Source organism: Centrocercus urophasianus, unplaced genomic scaffold (genome assembly GCF_019232065.1).
Source record: "Centrocercus urophasianus isolate 14NV4802_14NV808 unplaced genomic scaffold, USGS_Curo_1.0 seq_14, whole genome shotgun sequence".
In the NCBI taxonomy this organism is placed as follows: Eukaryota; Metazoa; Chordata; class Aves; order Galliformes; family Phasianidae; genus Centrocercus; species Centrocercus urophasianus.
Window position 1 is genome coordinate 27,358,090 of NW_024884586.1, and position 25,618 is coordinate 27,383,707.

At 37.4% G+C, this 25,618-nt stretch overlaps 1 protein-coding gene across 3 annotated transcripts; it reads left to right on the forward strand.

Annotated features, from left to right (window-relative positions):
* Nucleotides 1-2,278: 2,278 nt before the first annotated feature.
* G2E3 (G2/M-phase specific E3 ubiquitin protein ligase) lies at nucleotides 2,279-24,868 on the forward strand. 3 transcript variants are annotated; one of them, XM_042814412.1, is made up of 16 exons: nucleotides 2,279-2,368; nucleotides 4,941-4,992; nucleotides 6,188-6,285; nucleotides 8,152-8,253; nucleotides 8,736-8,860; nucleotides 10,979-11,144; nucleotides 12,075-12,181; nucleotides 13,413-13,529; nucleotides 14,976-15,097; nucleotides 15,201-15,333; nucleotides 15,992-16,117; nucleotides 17,178-17,488; nucleotides 18,234-18,415; nucleotides 18,606-18,778; nucleotides 19,581-19,780; nucleotides 20,372-24,868. In XM_042814412.1, exons 2-16 carry the CDS (start codon nucleotides 4,959-4,961, stop codon nucleotides 20,602-20,604), a joined length of 2,229 nt encoding a protein of 742 aa, XP_042670346.1. In that variant the 5' UTR covers nucleotides 2,279-2,368; nucleotides 4,941-4,958; the 3' UTR covers nucleotides 20,605-24,868. The 3 variants fall into 3 exon arrangements, with proteins under 3 accessions (XP_042670346.1, XP_042670347.1, XP_042670344.1); XM_042814413.1 differs by lacking the exon at nucleotides 4,941-4,992 and having other exon boundaries at nucleotides 2,328-2,368; XM_042814410.1 differs by lacking the exons at nucleotides 2,279-2,368; nucleotides 4,941-4,992; nucleotides 6,188-6,285; nucleotides 8,152-8,253; nucleotides 8,736-8,860 and adding an exon at nucleotides 9,701-10,377.
* Nucleotides 24,869-25,618: the final 750 nt, after the last annotated feature.

Consider the following 25,618-nt stretch of genomic DNA (forward strand, 5'->3'; position numbering starts at 1 on the left):
TCCTTTCTTCACACAGTAGATCACTATTTAGGACATTTATCCTGAGTGTGGGAAGCTGGGGCTTAACTCCTGGCTCTCAAAAGACAAAATAAAAGCTCACCATTTCCACTGGCAATATGCCACTTTCTCACTTCCTTTTAAATAGTCAGGGTGCCAGAGAGAGTACAGGAAGAATTACAGTAGGATCAAATTCACAGAGAAGGATAGAATTTGTTCTGGACTCTTCATATAGCAGGAGGATATGAGATTACTGGATACAGTGGAATACCCACCATGCTGAGTATTTAGGAAAACTGACACAATTTGTTAAAAATCACCTCTTTATTTTTTTTTTAGCAAAACAGCCTCTAGTCTTTGTTCTGTTTCACACTGACAGATGCCATTGTTATTTTTCAGATTTATCCACTTCAAGGATATGTGCAATAATCAGTTATTCTGGATATATCTAATTAAAATCTATGCAAAACAAAAGCTTTGGACAACAGACAGAAGTATGCTAACCCTCAGATATACAAGCCCTAAAGGAGAAATGGAGATAATATCAAAGACCAGAAATCTCAGGCCATTGATTGGCCATTGAAGGAACCACTCAGAGCATTGCAGAGTTCAACCAGAACTTCTTCAGAACTTCAACTTTCTGACTGGTAAGTGAAAACATTGATTTTCACAAGACTAATAGGAGTAAAAACAAAAACAAAGCAGACTTTTATGGGATATATTAGGGTGCTTGTGTGATTCTGAAAAATGCATTATATATATTTTGGGAAAAGGCTAGGGAAAGTATGATGTAGGTACATTGAGGACAACTGAGAGGAAGTGGGACAATGGGGACCAACTGCACGAAAACAAGTGGCTGGTCAGCAGCCATCTTGCCAAGTTTTCTGCTCAATCACTTCAGCCTCTCTTATTACACTCTTTATTAAGTTCTTTATTTGTGTGTGGCTAGCAAATTTCAAGCCAGGGAAGCTTATGAAGAGGATAGGGGACATGGTGAGTGGAGACAGCTTAGGTCTGAGGCCAAGTACTGCACAGACTCCACGTCTGACAGGTAAGTTACCGGGGAGAATATGAATTTGCAGAGACCGTTTTGGATGGTGGGATAAGGTGGGACTGCGGTCAACAGTGTGTGTGTCTGTTCCATGACAGCAGCATTGAAACAACAAAGAATTTATGTAAAAACTAAATACAAAACTTTATTATTTGAAAAATCCCATTTTACTATCACAAATATAATTGTCTATGCGAGCTTCCCATCAAGTATAGAAAAAACAAATCAGCACTCCAGTCTTATAGGTGGGATACATAGAATAGTATTTTCTTCTTGAAGTGAATTTCTCAGGGAAAAACAAACAAACTAATCCCATTTCCTTAAGACTAAACGATATAGCGACAGACTTTTTAGCAGTGTCTTCTGTGATAGGACAAGGGGAAATGGTCTCAAAATGAAAGAGAGGAAATTTAGCCTGGATATAAGGAAGATGGTTTTTTTTACAAAAGAAGTGGTGAAGTGCTGGAACAGCTTTCCCAGAGGTGGTGGACACCCTGTCCCTGGAGACGCTCAGGGTCAGGATGGAGGGCTCTGAGCACCTGATGGAGCTGTAGGTGTCCCTGTTCATTGCAGGGCAGTTGGACGAGATGGCTGAGATTCAACTCAAACGATTCCATGATTCTGTAAATCTACTCCAGAATAGGCTTTCTGGTAGAGACTGCCTGTTTCTACAGCCTGCACGGCTTGCACGTAAAGTCTGTAGCGAACCTGCGCTTTGCCAGGACAGGAAAAAAAATAATAATTATGAAATCGAACATAAAGCTCACCGATAAGAACAGGCCAAGTGGTCTTGGGTGGCAGTACCCCTTTTCCCTCAGTCCTCAGAAACCAAACCAGCTCCACTGGTGCTCAGTCCGGATAACCAGCACGATTCTCAGACCCTCCCAGAAGCCCAACATCCCACAGTTCCCACACCGGCAGCCCCGATCACCCCAACCGGACCCACAATCGCAGAGACGGAAAGAGGCGGACGCCGAGCACGCCCAATGCCCGCTGCGTGGTGTGGCCCCCGAGAGTGGGCGGAGGGCGGAGGGCGGAGCGCGGGGCTGCGGAGCTCCGCCGCTGGCCCTCCTGTGGCAGTCCCAGCCAAACGCCGATTTCCGAGATCTCGAATCTCCTCCTGCCGACCCAACGAAGGCGGCCGAGAGCCGGTGGAATGGATGGGATGGGGGGCGGAGCGAGGGGCGGAGCGAGGGGCGGACTCCAGACTTCCGGTGCGTCGGCGGATGTTGGGGTTTGAATTGTCTGTCAGTTAACGCAGGCGGTTGCGGCGTGGGGCCGCTGCTGCCGGACCTCGCTGTTGGCTGCGCCGCCCTCGGGGTGAGTAACATGTTTGGTGGGCTGAGGCTTTTGCCTCGCTACCGCCGGTCTCCCGATGCTGCCGGGGGTAGAGAGACGAGGCGAGAGCAGAGCGGGGCGTTAGGGCGATTTAAAGCGCGCCGCCTGTAGAGCCTCTGCTTCCCCGCGAGCGAAGCGCAGAGGCGCGGTGCCGTCCCTCTGCCTCGGGCGGCCGCCGCCTGAGTACGGGGAGCGGGCAGCCCGCGGGAACTGCCGTGCTGCTGCTGCCAGGACCCGCGGTGCGGCCTCAGCTGTCTGAGACCTGGAGGGAGGCGAGTCGGGCCGGGCTGAGTTCCCGTGAGACGCAGAGCATTACTTTTCCTCGACGTGCGGTGGGTCTGTGCTGTGGTACGAACTGCGAGTTGATGCGGGGCTCTGTCGTGTATAAATACGGAGGGCACGGGACGAGGGTAGCTGGGAAGGTTCCGTGCGGCTTTGTTCGTACTCCGTACTAATTGGGTACCTGAAATCCACTCTCACGGAGCAGTGCCTGTTTGTTTCCCTCTTCGTCATTAATTTAAAAAAAAAAAAAAAAAAAAGTTAAAAATACTTGGCGTTCTGGAGAACCATAGAACCATTAAGTTCTGGAACTTAACTGCTGTCATTCAGAGGCTTTTTTAGTCCGCTTTGGCAGAATAAATGTTGTATTTACATTTCCATTCTTGTAAACAGTGGGTGATAATGTGCTCCTGTCCTGCCGATAGACTAATACGAGATTGCTTTGATCCTGGGGAACTCACGCGTGAGCTCTATTTATGGAGCTCTGGTGTTCGACTTTGCATCTCCTTTGACTTGCAGTCAAAATTGCAGGATTCAACTCCCTGAGGGAGTGCGAGGAATGCGGGGAGGAATAAGGACTTTGTTGGTTGATTTTGCTGGAACCGGCACAAAGGGGAGGAGGAAGGAGCTTTGCTTGTTTCCAGCCAAACGTGCTTTCTCCGCTTGGTGTGGCTCTGTGCAATACAAAAGGTGTAAAACCGGTCTTGTGTGGTTTTATGTGAAGGGTTTCTTTACGGTGTTACCCTGTGGTAGGTTCGGAATTGTGAGAACTGGCAGTAAGCTAAGAACGGGGCAAATGTGTAAGCTGTGTTTTCTGCTCCCTCTGTACCTAATTCGGTATCTTTATTTTTTTCATAATTTAGAAAAGGGGAAGTTGTTTTGTTTTTTTTTCCTGGGGAAAGGTGAAACCATATGTTCACGTGGCTGTTGGCACTTACCATAGCCTATGTTGATCACATCAATGTTTATTTTCATTTTAGACCATTCTTTGGCAAACATCTCCTGTGGAAGTATTTTGTTTATCTTTAATGGCTGTGGCATAGAACAGAAGTCAGACCCAAGACTTCTGCCGTCCATTTTTTTTTCTTTCTCTTTCGTTGATGCCATGCCTTACCTGCAACTTCAACCACGTGGCTGCAGTACTGTATTTGCAAAAGTTTGTACAAGGACCGTTTAAACAAAACTGTAAATAACAAAGCTCTGATAGCTCAGTTTGTCAGACTTCCAATTTGCAGATGGAATTTATCATCTGCCTCCTTGCTCCCTTGGCACGTATTCAGGAGGTTGTGCACCCTCCAGTGAGGTCAAGTGTGGACCTGGGGACAGCTGTCCTGCCTTGCTTGCCCTGCAAATCTCACACAAAGCATTCCGCAGTTCCTGAGAAAAGGCAAGCTGTCTGTTTACAGCTGAGTACCTGAAAGGCTTTGACTTTGCACTAGAGGAAGAGCAATGTTCTTAGGGCTGCCATGAAGAAACACGTTACCTTTACTTTCTTCATGAGCTGTTCCATGTAGTCCAGGAAGTGTGGAATGTGGGGTAGGGTAGGCCAACTCCCTACCTACCTGTGTTAATGTTTCCTGGAGATCTGGTTTTTAAGAGTATGTTTTGGAAGAAACGCAGCTTAAGTCAGGTCAGTGTTTCCAAATGGATTACTCTACTTCAAAATGTAAAATATGTAGTCCTGGCCTGTGCTGATTCCCCTGTCTGCCTGTCTGTTTCTGATTTCTCGCATTTCTCTTTTTCTAGTCTTTAATCAGGATTTCTTTGAATAAGATCTTGGGAACAGTGGAAAACTACCTCCTCAGTCGCAGTCACCATCTTTCCCAGTATTCTTCTCCTAAATTACTCGTGTTAATACTATCTCTTATTTGAGCAGGAGTCACTGCCACTGCTTTAGTTCTCCTTGGATCATTACTTCATTATTGTTGATGTTGAAAATAACTATGAATGTACATTTATGTATATGTATAAAATTCCAATTCAGCAGCTGCTTATTTTCAAAATAAAATATGTTTCTGGTGTTTTGAGAAAATAACCAAAATATGTTCGTTGGTATGGGTGTATTTATTCTGCATCCTTCTTTTTGAACCCTCATCTCTCACAATAACAGCTGAATTCTAAAACTGGTTCTTTTGTTCTTGTTTTCATTTTAAAAACTTTACTGAGCTTTGGGATTTTTTTGAATTTGGGATGAACTATAACAGTAGTACATCATGTTGATTCTTAATGCATTAGATGTGTATTTAACTCTTCATTTCTTTTTCATGATAAACAGCTTGAAGAACTCACTAGAATGAGTGAGAATAATTTTGACATTCAAAGCCCGCGTAAGTAAGGCTTTAATCAAATAGTTATGTAAATCTTTAGTCTTCATATAATATATCAATTATAAATCACTTTATTTTGACTGCTCCTGATGTTAGTATATTGAAAATCTATTTTATATATCTGTTAAGAGTTGAAGGGAAGATATTCCCTGCCTATGCATGCTTGAGTATGCTGATGGGCTTGGAACTTCAGAAATGGGGAAATTCTCAAGGCTTTAGTTGACATTGATGTCTGCAGTTTTTAAATGTTTTGAAACTAATATATTTTTAAAATATTGCTTGTAACTTGACAGTCTGCATACTGCTAACTCTCTTCATGAAGATTGTCACATAGAAATACAAAGAAGTCTTCATGAATTCTAATATGGTGACGTCTTTGTGTATTATACTAAAAAAAATTAGAGGTCATATATTTCACAGATTTGCACATTGTTTGCTGCTTAATAATTTTCTGCAGGCTTTATGGAGGAACTTTTTGGTTGTGAGCAAAATCTTCTGAGTTTGCATTGGTGATAGCCCTGTCCCAAATCAGCAGGCAGTTGGAACCAGTGGAGTATTTTCATACTAGGAAGTAAGGAAGGAATAAATAGTAGACTTACTTCTTTGTTTACTGTGGAATTCAGTATTTCTTTAGACAAGGATATTAATGTGTAGTTGTTACTCAACGACTTGAGACAAATAAACATGTTTGTATTTAAATATAAAAATCAAATTTAATGAGTGATGCAGCAGACGGATCCCTGCCGCTGTAAGCAGTCCTACAAGGAGCCTGCAAAGATGCCTTTTCTCTCTATACACTTGCTTCAGCATCAGATGCCTTAGCTGAGTGTTCACCCCCTCAGTTCTGCTGCCCAGATGTGGCCCGGTAGTAATCTTGGAATGCAAAGGCTACCAGACAGTGCCCTGAGTGTTCTTACCTTCTCACCAAGGGAAGTTTCTTTAACACAGAGTTATTCTGTCTCTGGTATTTTTGCTTCTAGCCGGTTTAACCCTTCGTGGAGTCAGGCCTTCCTTCCCTCTCTGACCATCCTTTGGTCACAAATTGCTGTTTCTGAGTTCCCCTTCAGTATCTACTGTCCTTTATCCTGTAAGCTGCTTGAGGATGCATGTGATTAAAAGTGGTGAGTTACTGCTTTATAACTGATTGATGTCGATTCCAGGACTCACTGATCCTAAACATGATTCTGTGTTTTAGCTTGTGTTCTCTGTGGACGGACAGATAACTGCCCTGAAAAGTATGGAGAAAAAAGGACCTATGTAGAACATAATCTCACTCTTCATAATTACTGTTTGGTAAGTATGTAGTGGTAGTATTATTATGTTAGCTGAAGAATAGTAAGTACAACAAGTATTAAATAGCTGTAACTTGTCTAAATGGTTTGTTGTAAAACTTGAACTGAAGGCATTGTAGCCTTGAAGGCTTGTACTTGTTAAGTGCTACATTTCATTTGATTACTTAGTTCATTCTCCAACCTGTCATAACAAAGAAGGTACATTTAAGAGAGAGAGAACAGATTGCACCTACATATTCACTTCTGTAAAAATAAACATAGTGTCAAAATGTGCAAATTTCACCCTTTGTGGAATAAGTGGGGTAAAGTTTTCATCTTTATTCATGTTTATCGCTAGTTTGCGGTTGGGTGTGAGCTAATCTCTTGACTGTACATAGGATGATGCTGTCACTTAGAGTCCTTGTTTTCAGTTTGGTAAGATGAAGCCTACTCATTATTCGCAGCTATAGTATCCATTCAGTAAAAGTTTGAGTTGCACAAAGTTATGGATATAAACGACAAATATTTACCACATTTATCATTTTCCAAGATTCAAGTTCTATTTATGCTACCTTTCAAACTCTAAACTTCAAGTTTTTTAGATGATTAGTAGTTTGGATGTTAAATCCTTAAAAGATAAGGCAGAGTGGAAGTTTTCTGAAGTTATGTAAAGACAATTTTTCTTCAATCAGTTTTAATCAGTTGGAAAGAAGTTTAGGTCTGTTTGTGATAACCTTGTGTCACATACAGCCCAATGAAATGGCAGAAGAAGCATCCTGATGGAGCAGAACAGCTAGGAAAGTGCATGCTTGCAACACTGAGTATTATGAAGGTGTTATAGCATCAAATGACTGATTTGTAAGTTATTTTTTTATAAGGAGCTTCTTGTAGTTACCTTGTAGATTTTCATTCCGACAACTTAGTAAAATCATGTTTGTTTTCCTTAAAAAAAAAAAAAAGTTTATTATGAGTACTATAAGGAATGAGTTTTAGAAAGAGGTCAATTAGTGGTACATATTAATTTTTCATTGCCAAGTGCCTCAGGTTTGGAAATACATCCTTAATTGTTTTTGCTATGAAACTTAACATTTATTAGACTAAAAGTATTGATTAAAAATGTGTAGTTAGAAAATGAAACTATAGAGAGAGAGATTTTTTTTCTTCTGTGGAAACTATAACTTGATATGATGCCTCCCTTATTTTTGCCAGTCTCAAGTTATGAAACCATCTACTTATTTGAAGTCTGCAGTGTAACTGCCTTATGAGATAACTATTTACTCTAAATTATCGTCAAACTGTCCTGACTTGCCATAATACCAGATTCTCTTCTTATTTATTTCTCCTTTAAAGTGTATTACTTCTCCTTTGAGGTTGCACTTCAGCACAGATACTTCTTACTGTGCTAATTATCTTCCCAACAAAATTGTCATTCACAGTAACTGAATTAATTTAATTTTATTTCTTCTGAAACCTTGTTTAATGAAAGTAACTGTTTGACAGTTATCTGAGTAGATCCTGTATTTTGAGTGGGAAATAAGACTCCATCTTGGGCTCTACTGGCTACTGAAATCTGTTGTTTCAGATCAGATGAGTACCTTCTAAAGCATAGATGCTTTGAATTATTTTTATAATCACGTATGTATATAGCTGGGATTAGGTTACTTGTCTTTGTGCTATATCATCAGCATCAGGTGCTTGGAAATGTGAGTTGGTCATGGCAGACCAATAGCAGTGAATTGGGAGACAGAAAGAAGCCATTCTACTCTGTCAAATACTTACGTGCGAGCTTTGTTTGACTAAATTTGTCTCTTCTGCTTGACAATACAGTGTAGATAATTTGAAGTCTTTAGATAGATGAATGGTTTTAATAATTAATCTGTTTTTGTAGTTGATGTCAAGTGGCATTTGGCAGAGGGGGGAAGAAGATGAAGGTATAGATGGATTTTTGATCGAAGATATTAGGAAAGAAGTTAACAGAGCTGCAAGACTGGTAAGAATGATCTCTTTACAAGGAGAGAAAGAGTAACTTTTCATTAAGCATATATGTGGTGTCATCTGTGGGGTTTATTTTTGTCAACAGCCAATGCTCTGAACCCATTCAAGCATCTGAATTTTACACGTCAGTAACAAGGGTATTGGGTTCCTGGGAGCTGAAGAGATGAGACATCCTGTAGAATTGCTAATGTTTTTATTTCTTGTGTGTGTTGTAGATGAACTAAAAAGAGCAATGCGCATACACATAATCCTTTAGGAGTCTCAAACTGATCTGTAATTCTATAGATGCAGCTAAATTAACTACCAATAGAATAATTTGCATTTCAGCTTGCAGGTTACAATCAACATACATGCAAAACAAAACCTAATCAAATTATATGAAATAAGTGTCTTCTCTTTGAAATATGCATAGAACACAGGAAAATAATTATGCTTCAGATATTTAATGTTTTTCTTTCTAAAACATATTCTTCCCAGGTGTGTAATATCTGCAGGAAAAAGGGTGCTTCAATTGGATGTGTGGCTCCCAAATGTAAGCGAAGTTACCATTTTCCTTGTGGGTTACAAAAGGAATGTGTTTTTCAGTTCATGGAAGACTTCAGGTAAATTTGGGGATTTTGTGTTGGCTTACGGTTTTTTCGTTGTTCTCAGTTCTATTTAGACAAGAGTTCATTTGTTTTTTTCATTTGTGACCTTTGAGGAGGCTGTAAGAACTATAAATTGTTAATTAAAAAAATCTTAATTTGTGGAAAACACAAAAAGCAAGCAAGTACATTGCATTAACGGTACATATAAGGTAAATTTTCAGCACTCTAAAAGAAGTAAAATGGTTGGGGTGTGGTTTGGGGGGTTTTTTGTATGTCTGCCTCCTGTGTGTGAAAATAGCTTTTTCCTCTAATTCCTTCCCTTGGTTTGTCATGCTTGTTTGATATAAGCCATTCCATTGTGTTTCCGAATGGAAGTTCTAGGTCTGCTTGTTACTGATTGATTGGGAAGAAATGAATTTTGTGTCAAATGTCTAAGTTAGGTTGTATGTTCTTTTGCTATCATCTTTGCAACAGCTTGTTTGTAGTCAAACTAGTCTTAAGTGTGTTTGATTATGTTTTCATGCTGCCTATCGAAAACAGAGTTAGCAGGAGGATGGCAATCTGGGAGGCATTTAACTTTTAAATGAATATCTCAAACTTTACCATGAAGTCAAGCACATGTAAAAATAATGCATTTTCAGAAAGATTTATTCTAGAGCTGTGTATCTTCTCTATTTTCTTACTTTGAGCATGAGCTAAGTTATAGAATTTATCACCCTAACTAGAAATTGTAGAGCCATTGTATGAAATCAAAATGGATCCTTTATAGTCATGACAGTATGGAAACATGGGGGGGAAAAAAGGAGGTTCTGATCAAAGAATGGTTTGAGTTGGAAGAGACCTTAAAGTGTCATACCTCTTTTTAACACAGCGTGGGATGCAGTAGGCCTTCCTGGGCTGAGCATCTTCCCAGGCTGAACATCTCTGATTCCACTGCTTGTACATGTCCCACTTTTCCCTCAGTTTAACCAGCAGGTCCTCATTCAGCCATGCCAGTTTCCTATCTTCTCTGCTTGATTTCTTATGCTGGTAGACAGGAAGAGAGCTGTTGTGCTTTCAGAAAGGCGTCTCTAGCTACTAGTTTTGCTCTGCTCTTTTATCTCTAAAATAAGCCTCCCAGGGACCTCATTCAGTAATTCCTTTAACTGCCGAAAGTTTGCTCTTCCAAAGTTCAGGGTCCTGATTCTGCTCTTTGCCAGGCCCAAATTCCTCTAGATCACAAAGTCAACCAGGGCATGGTCACTATGTCCCAGACTGCCTTCAATCTTAACCTCTTTAATGAGCCCCTCTGTGCTGGCCAGTACAAGGTCCAGTAGCATCTCACTGCAGATTGGTCTGTCCAGTAGCTTTCTGTTCTGGGAATTTATCCTCAGCAGACTCCAGGAGTCTTCTGGATTGCTTGCAGCCTACCCTGTTGCCTTCCCAGCAGACATCTGAGTGGTAGAAATCTCTCATCAGAATGAGATCATGTGAGTGAGATGCTTCTTGAAGCTGATGCAAGAAGGCCTCATCAACTGGCTCTCCTTGATCAGGTAGCCCATAGTATTCCCTGCCCATCAGATGATTTTTATTGTTTTGGTCCAATAACTTAACCCATAAGTTTTCAGTCTGATTGTGGCTATTTTTTAGAGGCACCTCTTCATAATCTGTCCATTTCTTAACGTAGGCGGCAACTCCTCTGCCCTTTTTGCCTTGCCTGTCTCTTCTGAAAAGCTTGTGGTCCTCAGTTATTGTGCACCAGTTGTGCAATTTTTGTCCCACTGTGTTTTTGTTGTAGTAAATAGGTCATAATTTTCTAACTGCACCTTGATTTCCAATTTCTTCTGCTTATTTCCTGTGCTGCATGCACTGATGTTAGACAGGAACAATAATATTTGGACCAAAAGAAATACTGACAGACAAGAATATGTCATCCTCACAATATAGCAGGTATAAGTTGGCAATGTGCCTCTTCCACTGTATTCTATTGCCTTGATGCCTTAAACAATTTATCTTTGCCTTTCATCTTGCCTAATAGTGTATTTATCTATGAATAACAGGTGTGATTGAACAAAATGAACAGCAAGTTCATTTTTATGAAGAAAGCTCTTGAAATATATTTTTGGTGAGGGAACCTTGTGTTATCATTTGTAGATCTTACTGTTGGGAACATAAACCAGTTCAAATCTTTTCGGATAAAGAATCTAGAGAACCTTCGCAGTGTACAATATGCCTGGATTTGGTTGAACATCTTCCACTGTACAGTGTGTTGAGAAGTCCTTGTTGTAAAAATACTTGGTTTCATCGAGAATGCTTGCAGGTAATACAGGTTCTTATGTTATTTTTTCCTTCCATCCGTGGAAATCACAGTCTGATTTTTAAAAATAATCAAACAGCTGCTTAAAATCACATAAAATTATTTGGGGATAGTGCACAGGCACATGCTGCTGGCTCACGTCCAGCTTTTTGTCCAGCGGGATCCAACTCCAAGTCCTTATGTGCAGGGCTGCTCTCAAGGAATTTTCTAGTAGTCTGTAATACATATCAGGTCAGGGCAATCCTGGATACCTTGCATTTGTCCCTGTTGAACCTCATAAGGTTCCTGTGGGCCCACTTTAAAACCCTGTCCAAGTTCCCCTGGATGGTGTCCCTTCTGTTCTATCAACTGCACCACTCAGTTTACTGTCATCAGCAAACGTACTGAGCGGGCACTCAACCCTCTGCCTCGGTCATTGATAAACATGTTGAAGAGGACAGGTTCCAACGCGGACCCCTGGGAGGCGCTACTCATTGCTGATTTCCGCCTGCACACAGAGCTGTTGGCCACCACTCTCTGGCTGTGACCATGCTGCCAATTTTAATTTTTTTAATCCATTGAATAGTCATCCCTTCAAATTCATCCCTCTCTGATTTAGAGATGAGGTGTAGAGCTATGTCAAAGGCTTTGCATAAGGCCAGGTATAGGACATCAGTTGCCCTTCCTTTGTCTACCAGTGCTGTCATTCCATCATAGAAGGCCACCAGAGTAGCTCAGTTGTCCGTTAAAGGAGGATGAAATAGCATTTGCTTCAAGGTTAAGTGACATCATGACTGTCATTGGAGCAAAATCTGTGTCAGGACAGTGTGGATTAATGATGCAAGAAATATGGTAGAGGTGTCAAGACAACATCTATTGTCGTTCAGAGATTGGTAATAATTCAATAATTGGTTTGGTTTTCTGTTGTTCTCCTTTTTTTTTTCCCCATCACAGTATCAAGCTTTGAGTGCTGGGATATTTTTCTTTAGGTGTGCAGTATGTAATAACAAGGACAAATTTCAGAAAGAAATGTTGAGAATGGGCATACACATTCCAGAGAAGTAAGTAACTTGGTAAATAATCAATAATGCTTTATACAAGCTTACTTTGACTAGTAGAAACTTTATTTATTTTTTTATTGCTGTTCTATACAGTTTGCATCAATGAATATGTGGAACTTCAAATCTACCTTCCATGGTAGAATTATTTTGGTAGGAAGTAGCACGTTTCCTTTTAGTTATGCAGCAAAATTGTCGAAAGTTAGACTAGTTAGACATTGAGCTGGAAGTTCTGGAAAGTCATGTTCAATGTTGTGATTAAACCAGGGACCTATCTAAAAGATCAAAACAATTCTTAAATATGATAATTTGACATTAATGTAGGTTGATAACAAATGTATTTTCTCATCTAAGTTCTTAAATTATCTGAGTTGTTGCCCAAACATTGTTACAGTCCATTGATTACTTAGCCATACAGCTTTTCCCCAGGGACTGCTAAGGGTACTAAAATTCTGGGCTGTTTTTCATAAGTTTCTACAATTTGCTGGGGCTCAGATAAAGATAAAGTGATCGTGTTTCATTATTGAAAGAATTATTCTTTAACTACTGGTATCTTTTGAGGCTGCTGCTAATTCTCTCTGGAAACAGGAGCTCCAGATTTTGGAGAGGACGAAGAATCAGAATATGTGATGAAGTGTCTCATAATGGCTTGGAAAATACTGACCCATTTTTCTTAACAGTATTTTGAGTAAATTGCCAAAACAAGCACCTGTGTCTGCCATGACAAAGAGTAATAGGCAACAGAGCAAATACACGCCAAGGTCATGCAAAAATAAAAAAATACTTCAAAGAAACATGACACAGTAACAGTGTATCAGTTTGTATTTTACAATAGTATTTTTGTTATTCCTACTTCAGGGTTTCTCTGGATATTGGAAAATAACAGTAGTATGTTTCTACTGTGAGAATCCAAAGAGGTGATTAAAGAAATTGAACAGAAAAAAAAAATTATCGGATTTTCTGGGCTAGATAGTGATGTGGTAACAGTAATACAAATCAAGTGAACACTTATAGACTTAGAGGCTTTTAGGTAGTTAGTATCTTGACAGCAATTATTTCTTTTTCATCCTAGGTTTTATTTTGCCTCCTCAATTTGCTTAGTTGTTGCCTAAAATGTTATCTAATTGGAACATTTTCACGTGCTTATTACATACACATTTTCCAAAAGATGAAGTAATCCACTTAAATAATCAGAAACAAAGTTGTAGTAACAGGTTCTCTGCCTTGCTTATAGGGATGCATCTTGGGAACTTGAGGACAATGCTTATCAAGACCTTCTGCAGTGTTATCAACACTGTGACATTAGAAGATGTCTCTGCAAGAATGGAAGAGACTATAACAAACCTGATAGGTATGGTAGTTTTTGCAGGAAGATAATTAGGGATGGACTTCTAATTTAAAAATTAAAGAAGAAAGCTGTAGTATTTTTCAGCACTGGGTTTTAATTTCAGCTCAATATTTATATATAAAATTTATTCCTGGTAATAGCAATATTTAAATACCAGTTTTCTCAAACTTCATCAGCTTATAAAAAACAGTCCTGTCTATTCTCAATTATCCCTGTTCTCATTTCATAAAACAGCTGTAGTGGAATTTGTATATCTGCAAAAATGGAATAGCACATGCCTAAACTAAATGTTAATTCTATCATTTGCAGCTTGATTTACTTAGCTTAATGCCTTTACAAGAAACTTGTTAAAGTACTAACTGGGTGAAAATTAGCTAGCGTAAAATCTATGTATAAAATCTATTTCTCAAGTATCAACCAAGCATTTGAATTGAAGTTGCTATGTTACAAATGGGATTTTGAACAGATAAATCTTTCTGCTGATGATTCTGCTTCTTTTACAAAAGGGGGATGGTTCTAACCCACATAGGACATGTTGCTGTCCCTTTGCATGCAGATGGTTAGAATACTGGTGATAGCTTATGGAAGCTTGAGCAATATTGTAAAAGGTTTTTTTTTGGTTCTACCACTTGCTTAACTTTTGATTAAGTTCATTTTCTGTGGTTCTTTTTAATTGCTTTGCGTGTTTCTGTAACATACATGTTCTTATTGGGATGGGTATATGCAAATGTCACACAGTGCCTCTGTAAAGACATTTTGTGGCAGGTTTTTCCCTGTAGGTATTTTAAGTTTACTTCATAAAGATTTGGTCAAGCTTCACTTGGTTCATTCTTGGTACGTGTACATGGTTAATTCTTGGTACATGTACATGTCAGAATTTACATAGTCTTCAAGAGTTGTACCTTTTGGCCTCCAGTGCTTGAGCTAGTATCAGTCACATTGTTCCATTATAGTATGTTCAAGTAAATGTGAATAAGTTTAGACAAAATTCTAGCAGTAACTTAAATACTGTCAGTAGTGAAGAGTCTTACAGAATATGTAAAAATAATCAATTACATTACTCAACTGATACAGAACTCAACATTTTGGAAAGATAAACAAGGGGTCCTCATTGAGTCCTCATTGAGAATGCTGACTGTCAACAAGAGGATAAAATACTGGCAGCAAGCTATTAACTTTCAATGCAGGGCTGGGGAGCACATCTGCTCATGTATTTAATACAGAAAGCTAGAACATGGCTAACTGGTTTTTTTTATTTGCACCTGGGAGCTGAGTACATATTGTCTGAAGAAGTTCCCTTTCTAATTTACAGTCTTACCAGATTGCTGAATTATGCCTTGTGAATTTACTGCCTCGATTACATTTACTGTTTAATTTTACTGTTCAGTGTTCCTGGTTTTTACTAGTCTCATTCTTCTGTATAATTCTAAAATAAGTTTTTAATTTTAGTAAGTGGGAAATAAAGCGTTGTCAGTCTTGTGGTTCCCGTGGAACTCACTTGGCCTGTTCATCCATTAAATCATGGGAGCAAAACTGGGACTGTGTGGAATGCAGAAGCATCTTTGCAAAAGGTAATGTTATGAATATGATGGCGACTTGCTAATGGTAATATTTGATATATGTGCACATTTTACAGCTAGAAAATTGATTAACTTCGTATATTTCACCATGCAGGGAAATACAGCAAAGGGAAAAAGCATTCTTTGGCTCCCTCAGAAAAGGTGGATGGGACAGCTTGTTTGCTGGAAGAACCATCTCCAAAGCTCCCTCGGCAGTCACCTGGATCTCAACACAACCGTCTTCTCCAGTGTGTAATCTTATAGCAGAAAAGAGATTGTAATGTAAAATAGTATTTAAACGTAAGGAGGTGATGGCTTATTTTGTAGGAGAGACTTCCTATGCTAATTTGCAAACTGCTCAAGTTTGAATAGAAAGTTTTGTGACTCCAGTTTTGAGTAAGCTGTGAACTCTGTAAATTTGCTACAGTAATTCACGTTGGATGGCATGTAAACCAGTTCTTAATTTGACTGAATTAGACGTTTGTAAAAGGAATCTTTAAAATTGAGATCACTTTGAATGTACAAATGGCAAAAGTTAAAGCTAAGGTTCTTTACCAGTATATTTCAGTGTTAAGTGTGCTAGAAGTCTAGTTTACTAGACTTTACTAGACATGATTTATAAATCTTGTGTTCTTCTGCAGTAATAAAAGTTTCCAAAGACTGTAGAATCAGGACTTGCATGTCTTATGTAGGATGCAACTAAAAACTGATCTTAAAACCGCCTCATAATAAAACGCTGAATTATTCTTTGTAAAACTGTAATTCAGGCTCTGGTGGACTTCCTCTGAATGAGCCAACAAATGAGTTTTTGGTACTGAAACAGTGGGAAAGTATATTGCTACCTTCAAATAAGAAGTGATTATGTGTTCTTTGGTTGTAGCTCTTAAAGTATCTTTTTGCTTATAGATCACCAAAGATAATGTGCCAGAACCACTTGTCACCCTGCTCACTCCTAGAACTTCCAACATCCAATAGAGTGGCAATGTCTTTATCTCCACTGATGTCAAACAGGAACCGCTCCCTAAGGAAAAAGTACTTTCTTCTTTTCTTGTACATCAAAAAGCAATCTAGCACATGTCTTTATACATATTTTGTGCACAATATGATGTGTGTGCATGTATTTTTATGTATGTATAGTGGCTAAGTGTATGTGGGTGTATGTTTATCTATAGTCACTGAAAGAATAGAAGACTTAATTTTATAATGCTGTCCACTGTTTTCACATACTAGGGGAAAGGTAAGGAAGAATCTGTGTATTTTTAAGTAAGATATCAAGGTGATCAAAACTCAAAAATACATATTTGCTCTTAAGGAAAAATGGCAAGCCATTCATGAAAAAGACTAAGGAGTAAAAAGAGTTCTGTTTCCTTCAAATTAAACATCCTGAATTGTCAATGTTTTTATGTTTATACCATAAAGGGTAGCTTGTCAGTTTGCTAAAATCATAGGTAAGATAACATGTTTTAACAGAATATTCAGTTCAAGGATACAAAATTATTTGTAGCATTAGTATTTGTGAATTCTATCTGTATGTGCCACAAGTTCTCATGAAAGAGCTAGTTACTTACAGTGCACTTTAAGTAGTTTTGGTAGCAATTTAAAATGTGGCTGCTGCAGTAATTGTTTTAATGGGAGTTGAAACATTTTTTCCTCCTCCACTCAAATGCATATTTGATCATAGTGACAGAGATGTATATCAGCTAATAGTTCACAGTATTCTAACTTTAACACAAACATGGTACACTCTTCAATTTCTCACTTGTTCTGCATTGTTCAAACACAGAACAGTGATGTAAGAATTGTTTGACACCTCACTGGTGTAAGTGAAATCAGAAAACCAGTTGTGTTATGCCAATGTAATTGTTTCTACCTTTTTTTTTCCCCTAGTTCTTAGTTATAGTTTAAAGTAATTTACCACTCCAGAGCTAAAATTTTAAGAATCTACTCCAAATGTTTTACTGGCATAATTTGGTAATACCTAAATGTGCTGAAGTGTTTAGAGTTTTTCTTAAAAAGATTTTATGTTGCTGTTTGTAAAACTTGTTCTTCAGGAATTGTAGATTTATCTGAAAACATATGCAATTTTTTGTAGGCATTTAAGAGTGCAAAGAAAGGAAGCTTCTAATGTACTGAAGGAGTTAAAGCATCAAATTAATACAAAAACTACAAGACTTAACATTAATACAGAAAATGTCTGGAAGAGTGCTTTAAAAGGATTTAGACAACGTAACTTCAGACCTACAAACACCATTGAAGTGAAGTTCACAAACTGCAAAAACAGTATAAAAGCAGATTCTTTTACTGGCTCAAAACATCTTTTCTTCCAGCTACTAATGCTTCATATTCAGAATTCATCATTGTTTGAGGGCTCTTCTGCAAAGAACTTGTCGCTTGACCCTCAAGGTAATTAAATGCTTTTTCCAGAATGAAGAGCTGTGTCACTTCAAAGGTTTTTTAATGTTCAACCTGTATGATTGTTAGTTCATTATAGCCCTGAAAGGACAGAAGCAATTTTTGTGGGTTTTTTTTTTTTTTTTGGTTTTTTTTTTTTTTTTTTTTAAATAAAAAAGAGATTTTTGTTTGTTTTTTTTTTTTTTTTTGGTTTTTTTTTTTTTTTTTTTGCTTCTAAAAGCTGGAGAGGTTGGAATTGTAAATGTTTAAATTCACTACTGTTTGTTTTTAAAATAAAAGAATGCTTGGTGAGTGTGAAATGTTAATAACTGTCAGGAGAAAAATATAGCATGTTAATAGACTTCAAAGTTCTTGGGTCTTGTTCTCTATAAGTGAACTTCTTCCTTTCTGATTCACTATTGGTATTACTTATTTTTGTTTCATTGAAATTTCTAGAACACTTATCTCTAAAGATCCAAAGCCATCTTGAGTTCTTGTGCTTCAGAATTAAATGTGCGTTGGATACAAAGTGGAAATGATAGTTAGATCTCCAATCTCAACACTAGCTGGAGAAGTTGCAGTAAAAGAACTGTGGTACTCTTAAATAAAAATTACCACTTCTACTATTTCAAGCAACAGCAGACGATAAACTTAGTGCTACATTTCCTGTAGTAAAAGTGAATTAAGTTATTTATTTAAAAAAAAATCATAAATTATTTTAGATGTAGATGATAAAGTATATTTGTTTCATTTGCAGCTCTAAAAGAGAACCTGTATTTTGAAGCTGGCAAAATGATTGCAGTTTCTCTAGTTCATGGTGGCCCATCTCCTGGTTTCTTTTCCAAAGTATTGTTTGATTGTCTTGTCTATGGTCCAGAGAATGTGAAGCCAAACTTGGATGATGTTGCTGATGCTGGTGTAGCACAGACAATAAATAAGGTAAATAAAGCTACATTTACTGGAGAATTCCTATGTAAGTCTATATTCGGATACAAAGAGGAGCTTATAAAATACAACTTCAGTTCGAATTTAAATGTTCATTCTCGCTCACCTTCCCCTCATAAAAATGTGTGTATGTTACATATATAAGCATGAAGTAAACAAATTCCTACTTTTATCTTTAATGCAGATAAAATATTCAGAGACTCTGTCCAGCCTACAGTCAACCGTGCATGACTGCCATGACTTCCTTGCTGCTGCTGGATGTTTAAGACCTATAACAGCTTTGCGTGATAAGGATATGCTTGTGAATGACTTATTGATCCATCATGTAATCAAGAGAATTATTTCACCTTTGGAAAGGTTTGTTTTGTTTGTGAATTTTCAAGCTTGCTTTATTTTTCTTGCTAAAACTAATGTATGTTACTAAAACTAAATTTCACAAGTTTGTGAATATTTTCCATTTAAGTGAATAAAACAGACTAGTTTGTTAGTTTAACTGAAAGACTGAAACAGTTACATCTGTTTAATTTTTGTTGCAAATATTTGATAACCTACTTTGTTCTACTAAGTTAGTGTCCTTTTTTTTTAATATTATGAAAAGGGGAGGTTGACAGCTGTAGTGCAAAGGTTTACAAGATCTGTAGCCTGTATTCAGTTGTAATTCAAAAATACTCAAATGTAGAGACTTCAAATTTTAGAAGTGCTTAAACATGTTTAGAATTTCAGTATGGTTCATTCTTATTCCAACTGGGGAGTCTGTGTGCCAGTACAGTGGTGATAACGTGCACAAGTACAAACTGGCTGGTTTACAGTGTAAACATTGCTTGTATTCATATTCCTATGTGAATTCAGCTAGAAGAGGACACTTGCTACTGTTGACTATTTTTTTTTTATTTGGCCTCTGGCCTTAAATCTAAATTACTCATCCATTCAGTAAAAAGGCACTGGATGCTAATTCTTGAAAAGTACATCGAGGTTTGTGGTGTTATCTTTTGACAGATTTTAATCAAGTGAATCTCTGAGACCTATGGGAAAAAAAAACTTTGAATGTGAGGGTTTGTATTTTTAATAAATTAAACTTAGGGATGGTAAGAGCACAGTTAGTTACTTGCTGGCTTTCTGATGCTTGTTTGTTTGTTTTTCCATTCTCTCCCTCTCTTAGTTTTAGGCAAGGTTTGAAAACTCTTGGTGTGCTAGAGAAAATGGAAATGCATCCGGATGCTTTTTCTAGCGTATTTTGCCACAAACCTGAAAACCTTTCTGCAGAAGCTCTCTGTGATCTCTTTACAATCCATCGCTCACCAGATGTAAACGAAATTGGAGGTGCTGATTTTTGGATGGGTTATTTGCAAGACGTGGAAAGTGAGTAACCCCTTCCCTTCCCCCACCCCTCCCTCTGGCCTTTATTACCCATTCCTGGGCATTTAATTGCTGATAAACATAGGGTTTGGTGGGTTTTTTTTGTTTTTTTTTGTTTTTTTTTTTTTAGTTTACTGCAGTAAGACATGGAAAGTTTCCAGTTGACTGTCATTTCCTAATTTTTCTCCCTCACCACCTCTTCCTAACCAATTCTAATTTCTGAAAACATTTGCCACCTATAGTAAAACTTGAGATCAGTTTATAAAAGAAAACTTAACCACCTGGTTCTGCTGCGAACTATCAAAAAGCCAGTAACAACTAAAAAACTCTTCTGTTGTCCTAAGATTTCTCAAACTAATGCAAGCAGACTTTGTTTTGGTTTTGTGTTTATGTAGTTGTTTTTTGTTTGGCTGTTTTTTTTTGTTTTGCTACAGTCTTTCCTCTTTGGCCATAATATTGAATATACACCCAGCATATTAATCTGAGGTTCTCTGATTTCATTTTTTCCTTTCTAGCACATGGAGGGATATGGCTTAAGAGTAAAAAACAATGACTGATATAATCTAAATGTTGTCTTGGCTTTTGTTTTTTTAGGTGGTGAGTCTGTGGTGACATTACAGGATATTTTATTCTTCGTAACTGGTTGTTCTTCTATACCGCCTATTGGTTTTGATCCTGAACCTACTATTAAATTTCTGCCTGTACATTATCCCATTGGAAACAGACTCTTAAATTGCTTAGAACTCCCAATAACAAGGACATATGAGAGTTTTAAAAATAAAATGGAATTCACTATCAGAAACACATTAAGAGGCGAGAGAGAATAAATATTTTTGCTACTAAACCAATCATTGGAAACTTCAGCTTTCTGTGGGAGTGTCTGCTGGCAAGATGCCTTTATGTTTTGATGGTATGCTGTCTTTTACCATTTGTCCTCCAAAGATATGCTGAGAGAAGTACTAATCTTGTAAAATGGAAAACTGTTTTCAGATGCAAGTCAGTTGGTTTGGGTGTTGTTGTTTTTCAATCATCTCCTTAATTAGAAATTGGCTTTTCCAGCCAGCAGTCTTATTTAGAATGGGTATTTTTGTTCTAGACATACATGGGATGTTACCAAATTCTGGAGCATTTTAGCAATTTCCTAAAAGTAAATGGATTGTATACACACACCTTTCAGTCAAAGCAGTTGTTTTTTTTTTTTAAAGGTAACTGCTGTAGAGCTTTGTCTCGAGTAAAACTGAGTGCTTCAGTTCTGTGTTACTATTTTCAGTTAACTGCTTTCATGTTGATTCATTTATGCTTTGATTCTTATAAACCTATGGAAGTTAGGCTTTAGGCTGTTGCGTTCAATGCATTAAAATGTGACCACAATTTAGAGAAGATCAAGGCAAAATAATAAGCAGCAAGAAGAAAATGTGGTTGAACTTGAGTTTCTGCTGTTGAACAAAATCTTTGGCATTTGCAACCTTATTGATTCTGCTACTGTATGGTAGCTTTTACTATTGTGACTATACATATTATTAGAAGCTTGAAGTAGGTCTCCAACGTGCAACTATAAGTGATCCTTCAAAATGAAATACAAAAAATTTGCTTATTAGAAGAAGATGTTGAATTTTCTTCCACGGAAGTCAGTATTTTCAAATGAATATGCACTGAAGTTATTTGAATTGCAGGTAGTCTACCATCAGGCCTGTTATTAGTGCCTGATGCTTCTCTAGCTTTTATTCTAAACACTTCTTCCTTTTCAATTTTAGATGCATTTTTAGCGACTGTGTAAAAAGTTTTAATTCTGCAGTATTTGTATAAATAACATTAAGCCATAAACAATTAGTAATGAAATCTCTATGTAGTAACACAATGATGCTAGAGCTATGAAACTGAAAAAAAAAGTTAAAAAAAATTCATCTTTAATATATGCAAGCCTCTTCACAGAATTTCACATTTTTACTGTCAGTTTGGTCATTTAAATTGCATCCCTAGCAAAGGTAAGTCAGTATATGTATATAGATAGATATGTCTGTATTGCAGGATTGCTTTCTTTTTTAATGTCTTGGCCAGAAAGTATACTTACAGTTGATTATAAATTGATAGGTAGTTTAAAAACAACAACAACAAAAACCAACTAAATCCAGTTTCAAGTTCTGGTTCATCACTGTTTTCCTCTCATTAATAAATTGTATTAGTGAACACCAAGTATGTGGCAATGTACTGCAACTGAAGACCTGTGTAAGTGGCAGTTGCTTTCACTAAATATGGTATGACTGTACTGTAGGGTTGAAGACTGGGTGTTTGTTATGCAGTTCATTTAACATTATGTGGGTATTTTTAAACCTTTCTTAAATTGCTACAGCATCTGCGTTTCTTTTTTTTTTTCTTTTATATAGCCCCATGAAAGTATGCCACTTATTTTTGCATTTCAGTCTATATAAATTATGCCAAAGGTTAGGTCAGGCATTTTTGTTTTTCATTTTTTTCAGCTATTTTAAAAGTAATCATAAAAATGTTTTCGTTTTAATTAAGGAATATTATAAATTAAAGCAGGACAATTGATGCTTTCCTGGTTCTGAAACATAAATGTTATAAACTCAAACAGAATCTGAAGGAAATGACCTCTTGGAGAATATCATTTGGATCACTTACATTCCAAGTTTTTTAATCATTCTTTCATGATCTTTTTTCTCTAATAGTATGCCATGCTTGTCACTTTTTCTGGATTTCTGAATGCTAAATTGCCACTAAATTCTTACTTGGCTTCAGAATACTCTGTTACCAGCACAAGTAAGGCAATCTGTTGCAAACTGATTTGCTTAATGAGGGCTTGTGTTGGGTTCATTCTTCTTTTTGTTCTTTTAACACAATGAATCCCCTATAGATAGGATATTTTAGTTTAAAGATGAGTGTATTCAGTGCAGTATTTTTTTTCCTTGACTAACTTAGAAATTAACATATTTTGTAATGTTATGGCATTTTTCCGGACTGGAAGTATTGAACTTGTTGCAAGCAGCACATGGATAATCTTCAAAGTCAGTTGCTAACTGCTGTTGGTACCTGCATTAGGAGGGGAAGCAGTACAAAAAGTGGAACTAAATAAAATAAACTGTTTTAAAACCTTCTGTAGATGAAGAAATAGTAATTTCATGTGAACACCAGGCTTCAAATGCATCCAAGATTAAAAAATAGGGCTCCTTTTATGGCTTATCAGTTTTGAGTTCATCAGTTCATACTTTTTTTTTTTTTTTAATATGTAAAGAACTAACCTATCAGCTGTGAGAGAAATCCTGAGTTACCATATACAATGTTAAGGAAGCATACAACGCCATATCAAAACATAGAATTCTCAAAATAGTCTTTAATATTGCATGCAAACATTTTTCTGATTGGGAACTTTTTCTCATTCTCATTTTCTAATACTGGTGTGCTTATCTAAGGTTGTCTTCCCTTCCTTGTAGGTGATTTGCTCTCTCTAGATACTTCAATAAAATCCTAGTTTTATTCAAATTGCATCTCTAATGTATTTCTATTGCAGAGAAGAATTTCCTTTTCTGTTCTTTTTCTGCATGCATCTATAAATGCCAATCTTAAATTTACTTGAAGTTTCTGTTAAGATTATGCCATTGAACAAGCTGACTTCTAATTCACGAAAACACAGAAAAGTCTATCTTATTTGAAAACTTCTGGAGCAATTGCTTTTGCTATGATGACCACCATAATTTAATTGGTAAAGTAAGTCACTGAAGTGCAATACTATTATTTCCTTATTTTACGAAAATGTTAACCTGAGGCACATTGGAAATTAGGAATGTAAGTATTTCTGTAACAGAAGAACAAACATCTATGTATTAGTGGTTTCAGTTTTAAAGAAGTTTCGTCTTGTGTAGGATTTGTCAGGACTGTAAGTGAACTACTACAGACCTCTGTCTTGTGTTTGACTGGCCAAAGAACTTCTCTGTTTCTGTATCAAACTTCCCCTTCCATCCCCCAAAATTTCTTCTGGAATCTGTGCATCAAATAAGCTATTTTCTAGGGTGATCTTTTTTTTTTCTAGTAAGCAATACTAGCTTAGTACTCGTGGTTTTAGTATGGTCTCTTAATAAAGTATATATAATGTCAAAACCACACAAATATTTTAAATATATGAAGACCAAGATGTAGAAACTTAGTGACTCATGCAATGGATGCTTAATTAAAACAAGCTGTTAGCATTTCAAATTAGTTTGTGAATGAAATATTTTGCAAAATGAGAAGGAATTTATATCAGTTTATACTTGAAGTCTAAAGCTCAGACTTCCACTAATGTGTTCAGTTCTCAGCTGGAAGATTTCAAAAATTTGGGAGGTAAAACTGAAATGTTGGACAGAGTGTTCGAGTCATTAATTTTAGGAGAATATTTTTTACTGGATAGTGGTGAATCACTGGAACAGGTTGCACAGTGTGTGGATGCTCCATCCCTGGAGGCATTCAAAGCCTTGGGCAACCTGTTCTGGAGAGTGGCAGCCTTGCCTATGGCAGGGGGGTTGGCACTGGATGGTATTTAGAGTCCATTCCAACCCAAGCCATGCTATGATTCTATTCCATGATTCTATGATAATTCAGTCATATTATGCATATGCGTTTTAAAAATAGCATCAAAAATTTTACAAAAACTTCATTCGGATGAGACTGGAGGCTACAAAATACGCTTTTAGAGTTTGTATTGATTCTTACTGTGTAATAAAGCATTTTACAGCTCAGGTTTTACTTTTTTTTTTTTTTTTTTACCTAGAGTAATTGTTTAAAAAAGAAAAAAGAAAAAAATTGAAGTATCTTAGTGTGTATGGAAAACTAATCATGATAATGTTTGTAAAAAAGAAAACCTAATTTTGTATTGTGTGAACTGTCTAAAAGTCATTGTTACTAGAATATTATGCCATTAATTAGAGTTTTCTAAATATGTAAAACTCCATCTCAGTCAGCTGCAGAATCAGTGTCTGAAGTGTTGCAGCTTCAAGCAATAAGTGACAGGTGTAGCATCAGTGTTGAAATACACAGTTGTGGGAGACATGTATATGTTTGAAAGTGCAATAAAGGGTTAAATTACCATGTTGTATTAAATGTGACTCTTTGCTTTGCTTTTGTTCTATGGGTTTTAGTTCTAGAAGAGTTATTGCTGTTTTCTTCTGGTTGCATTAGCTTCTGCTACACATGCTGAGTAGGTTGCTCCCAAAGTAATGTCTCCTGCTCATTTCTGCGGAGTCTACAAGAGATAAGTGCAATTAACACTCTTCGATACACCAAATTTTCTGCTCCAAACCACTATTTTTCAACATAATCACCATCATCAGCTGTGCATTTTTGCTAGTGATGAAAAGCAGCTGCAGTTCTTTCTGCAGGGAGAAATGCAATGACGCACCTTTGCTTCTGCTCTTCCAAGTCAGAAGCCTCTGGTGCCAACAAAATGGACAGGAATAGTGGTGGGAAAGTTCAGATCCTGCCGTGCTTAGCATCATCTCTGACATCGTAGGCTAATGTACTAAAATAAGAGGCGTTGCTTTTGAAGCAGCCCTCGTAGTCGTGCACATTAACCCTCCTATCTTTGTCAGTTTTATCTGCACGGGACTATTCCTCCTCAATGCTTTCTCTAAGCACAGAACAGCTGGGCGGATAGTGCCTACAGAAGACTGCAAAGAGCGTGCAAAGGAGAGACGCGCAAACTTAAGTCGTAGAGGTGTTTAATTGCTGATGAATTCATCTTCGCCAGCTGCTGTCTCTACTTGGCTGCCTAATTGCCTCCCAGCTGCGCGGCTGTAGTTTGTGCACGCACCATGCGGGTAGGGCAAACACAGGTGCGGCCTCTTGCCTGAA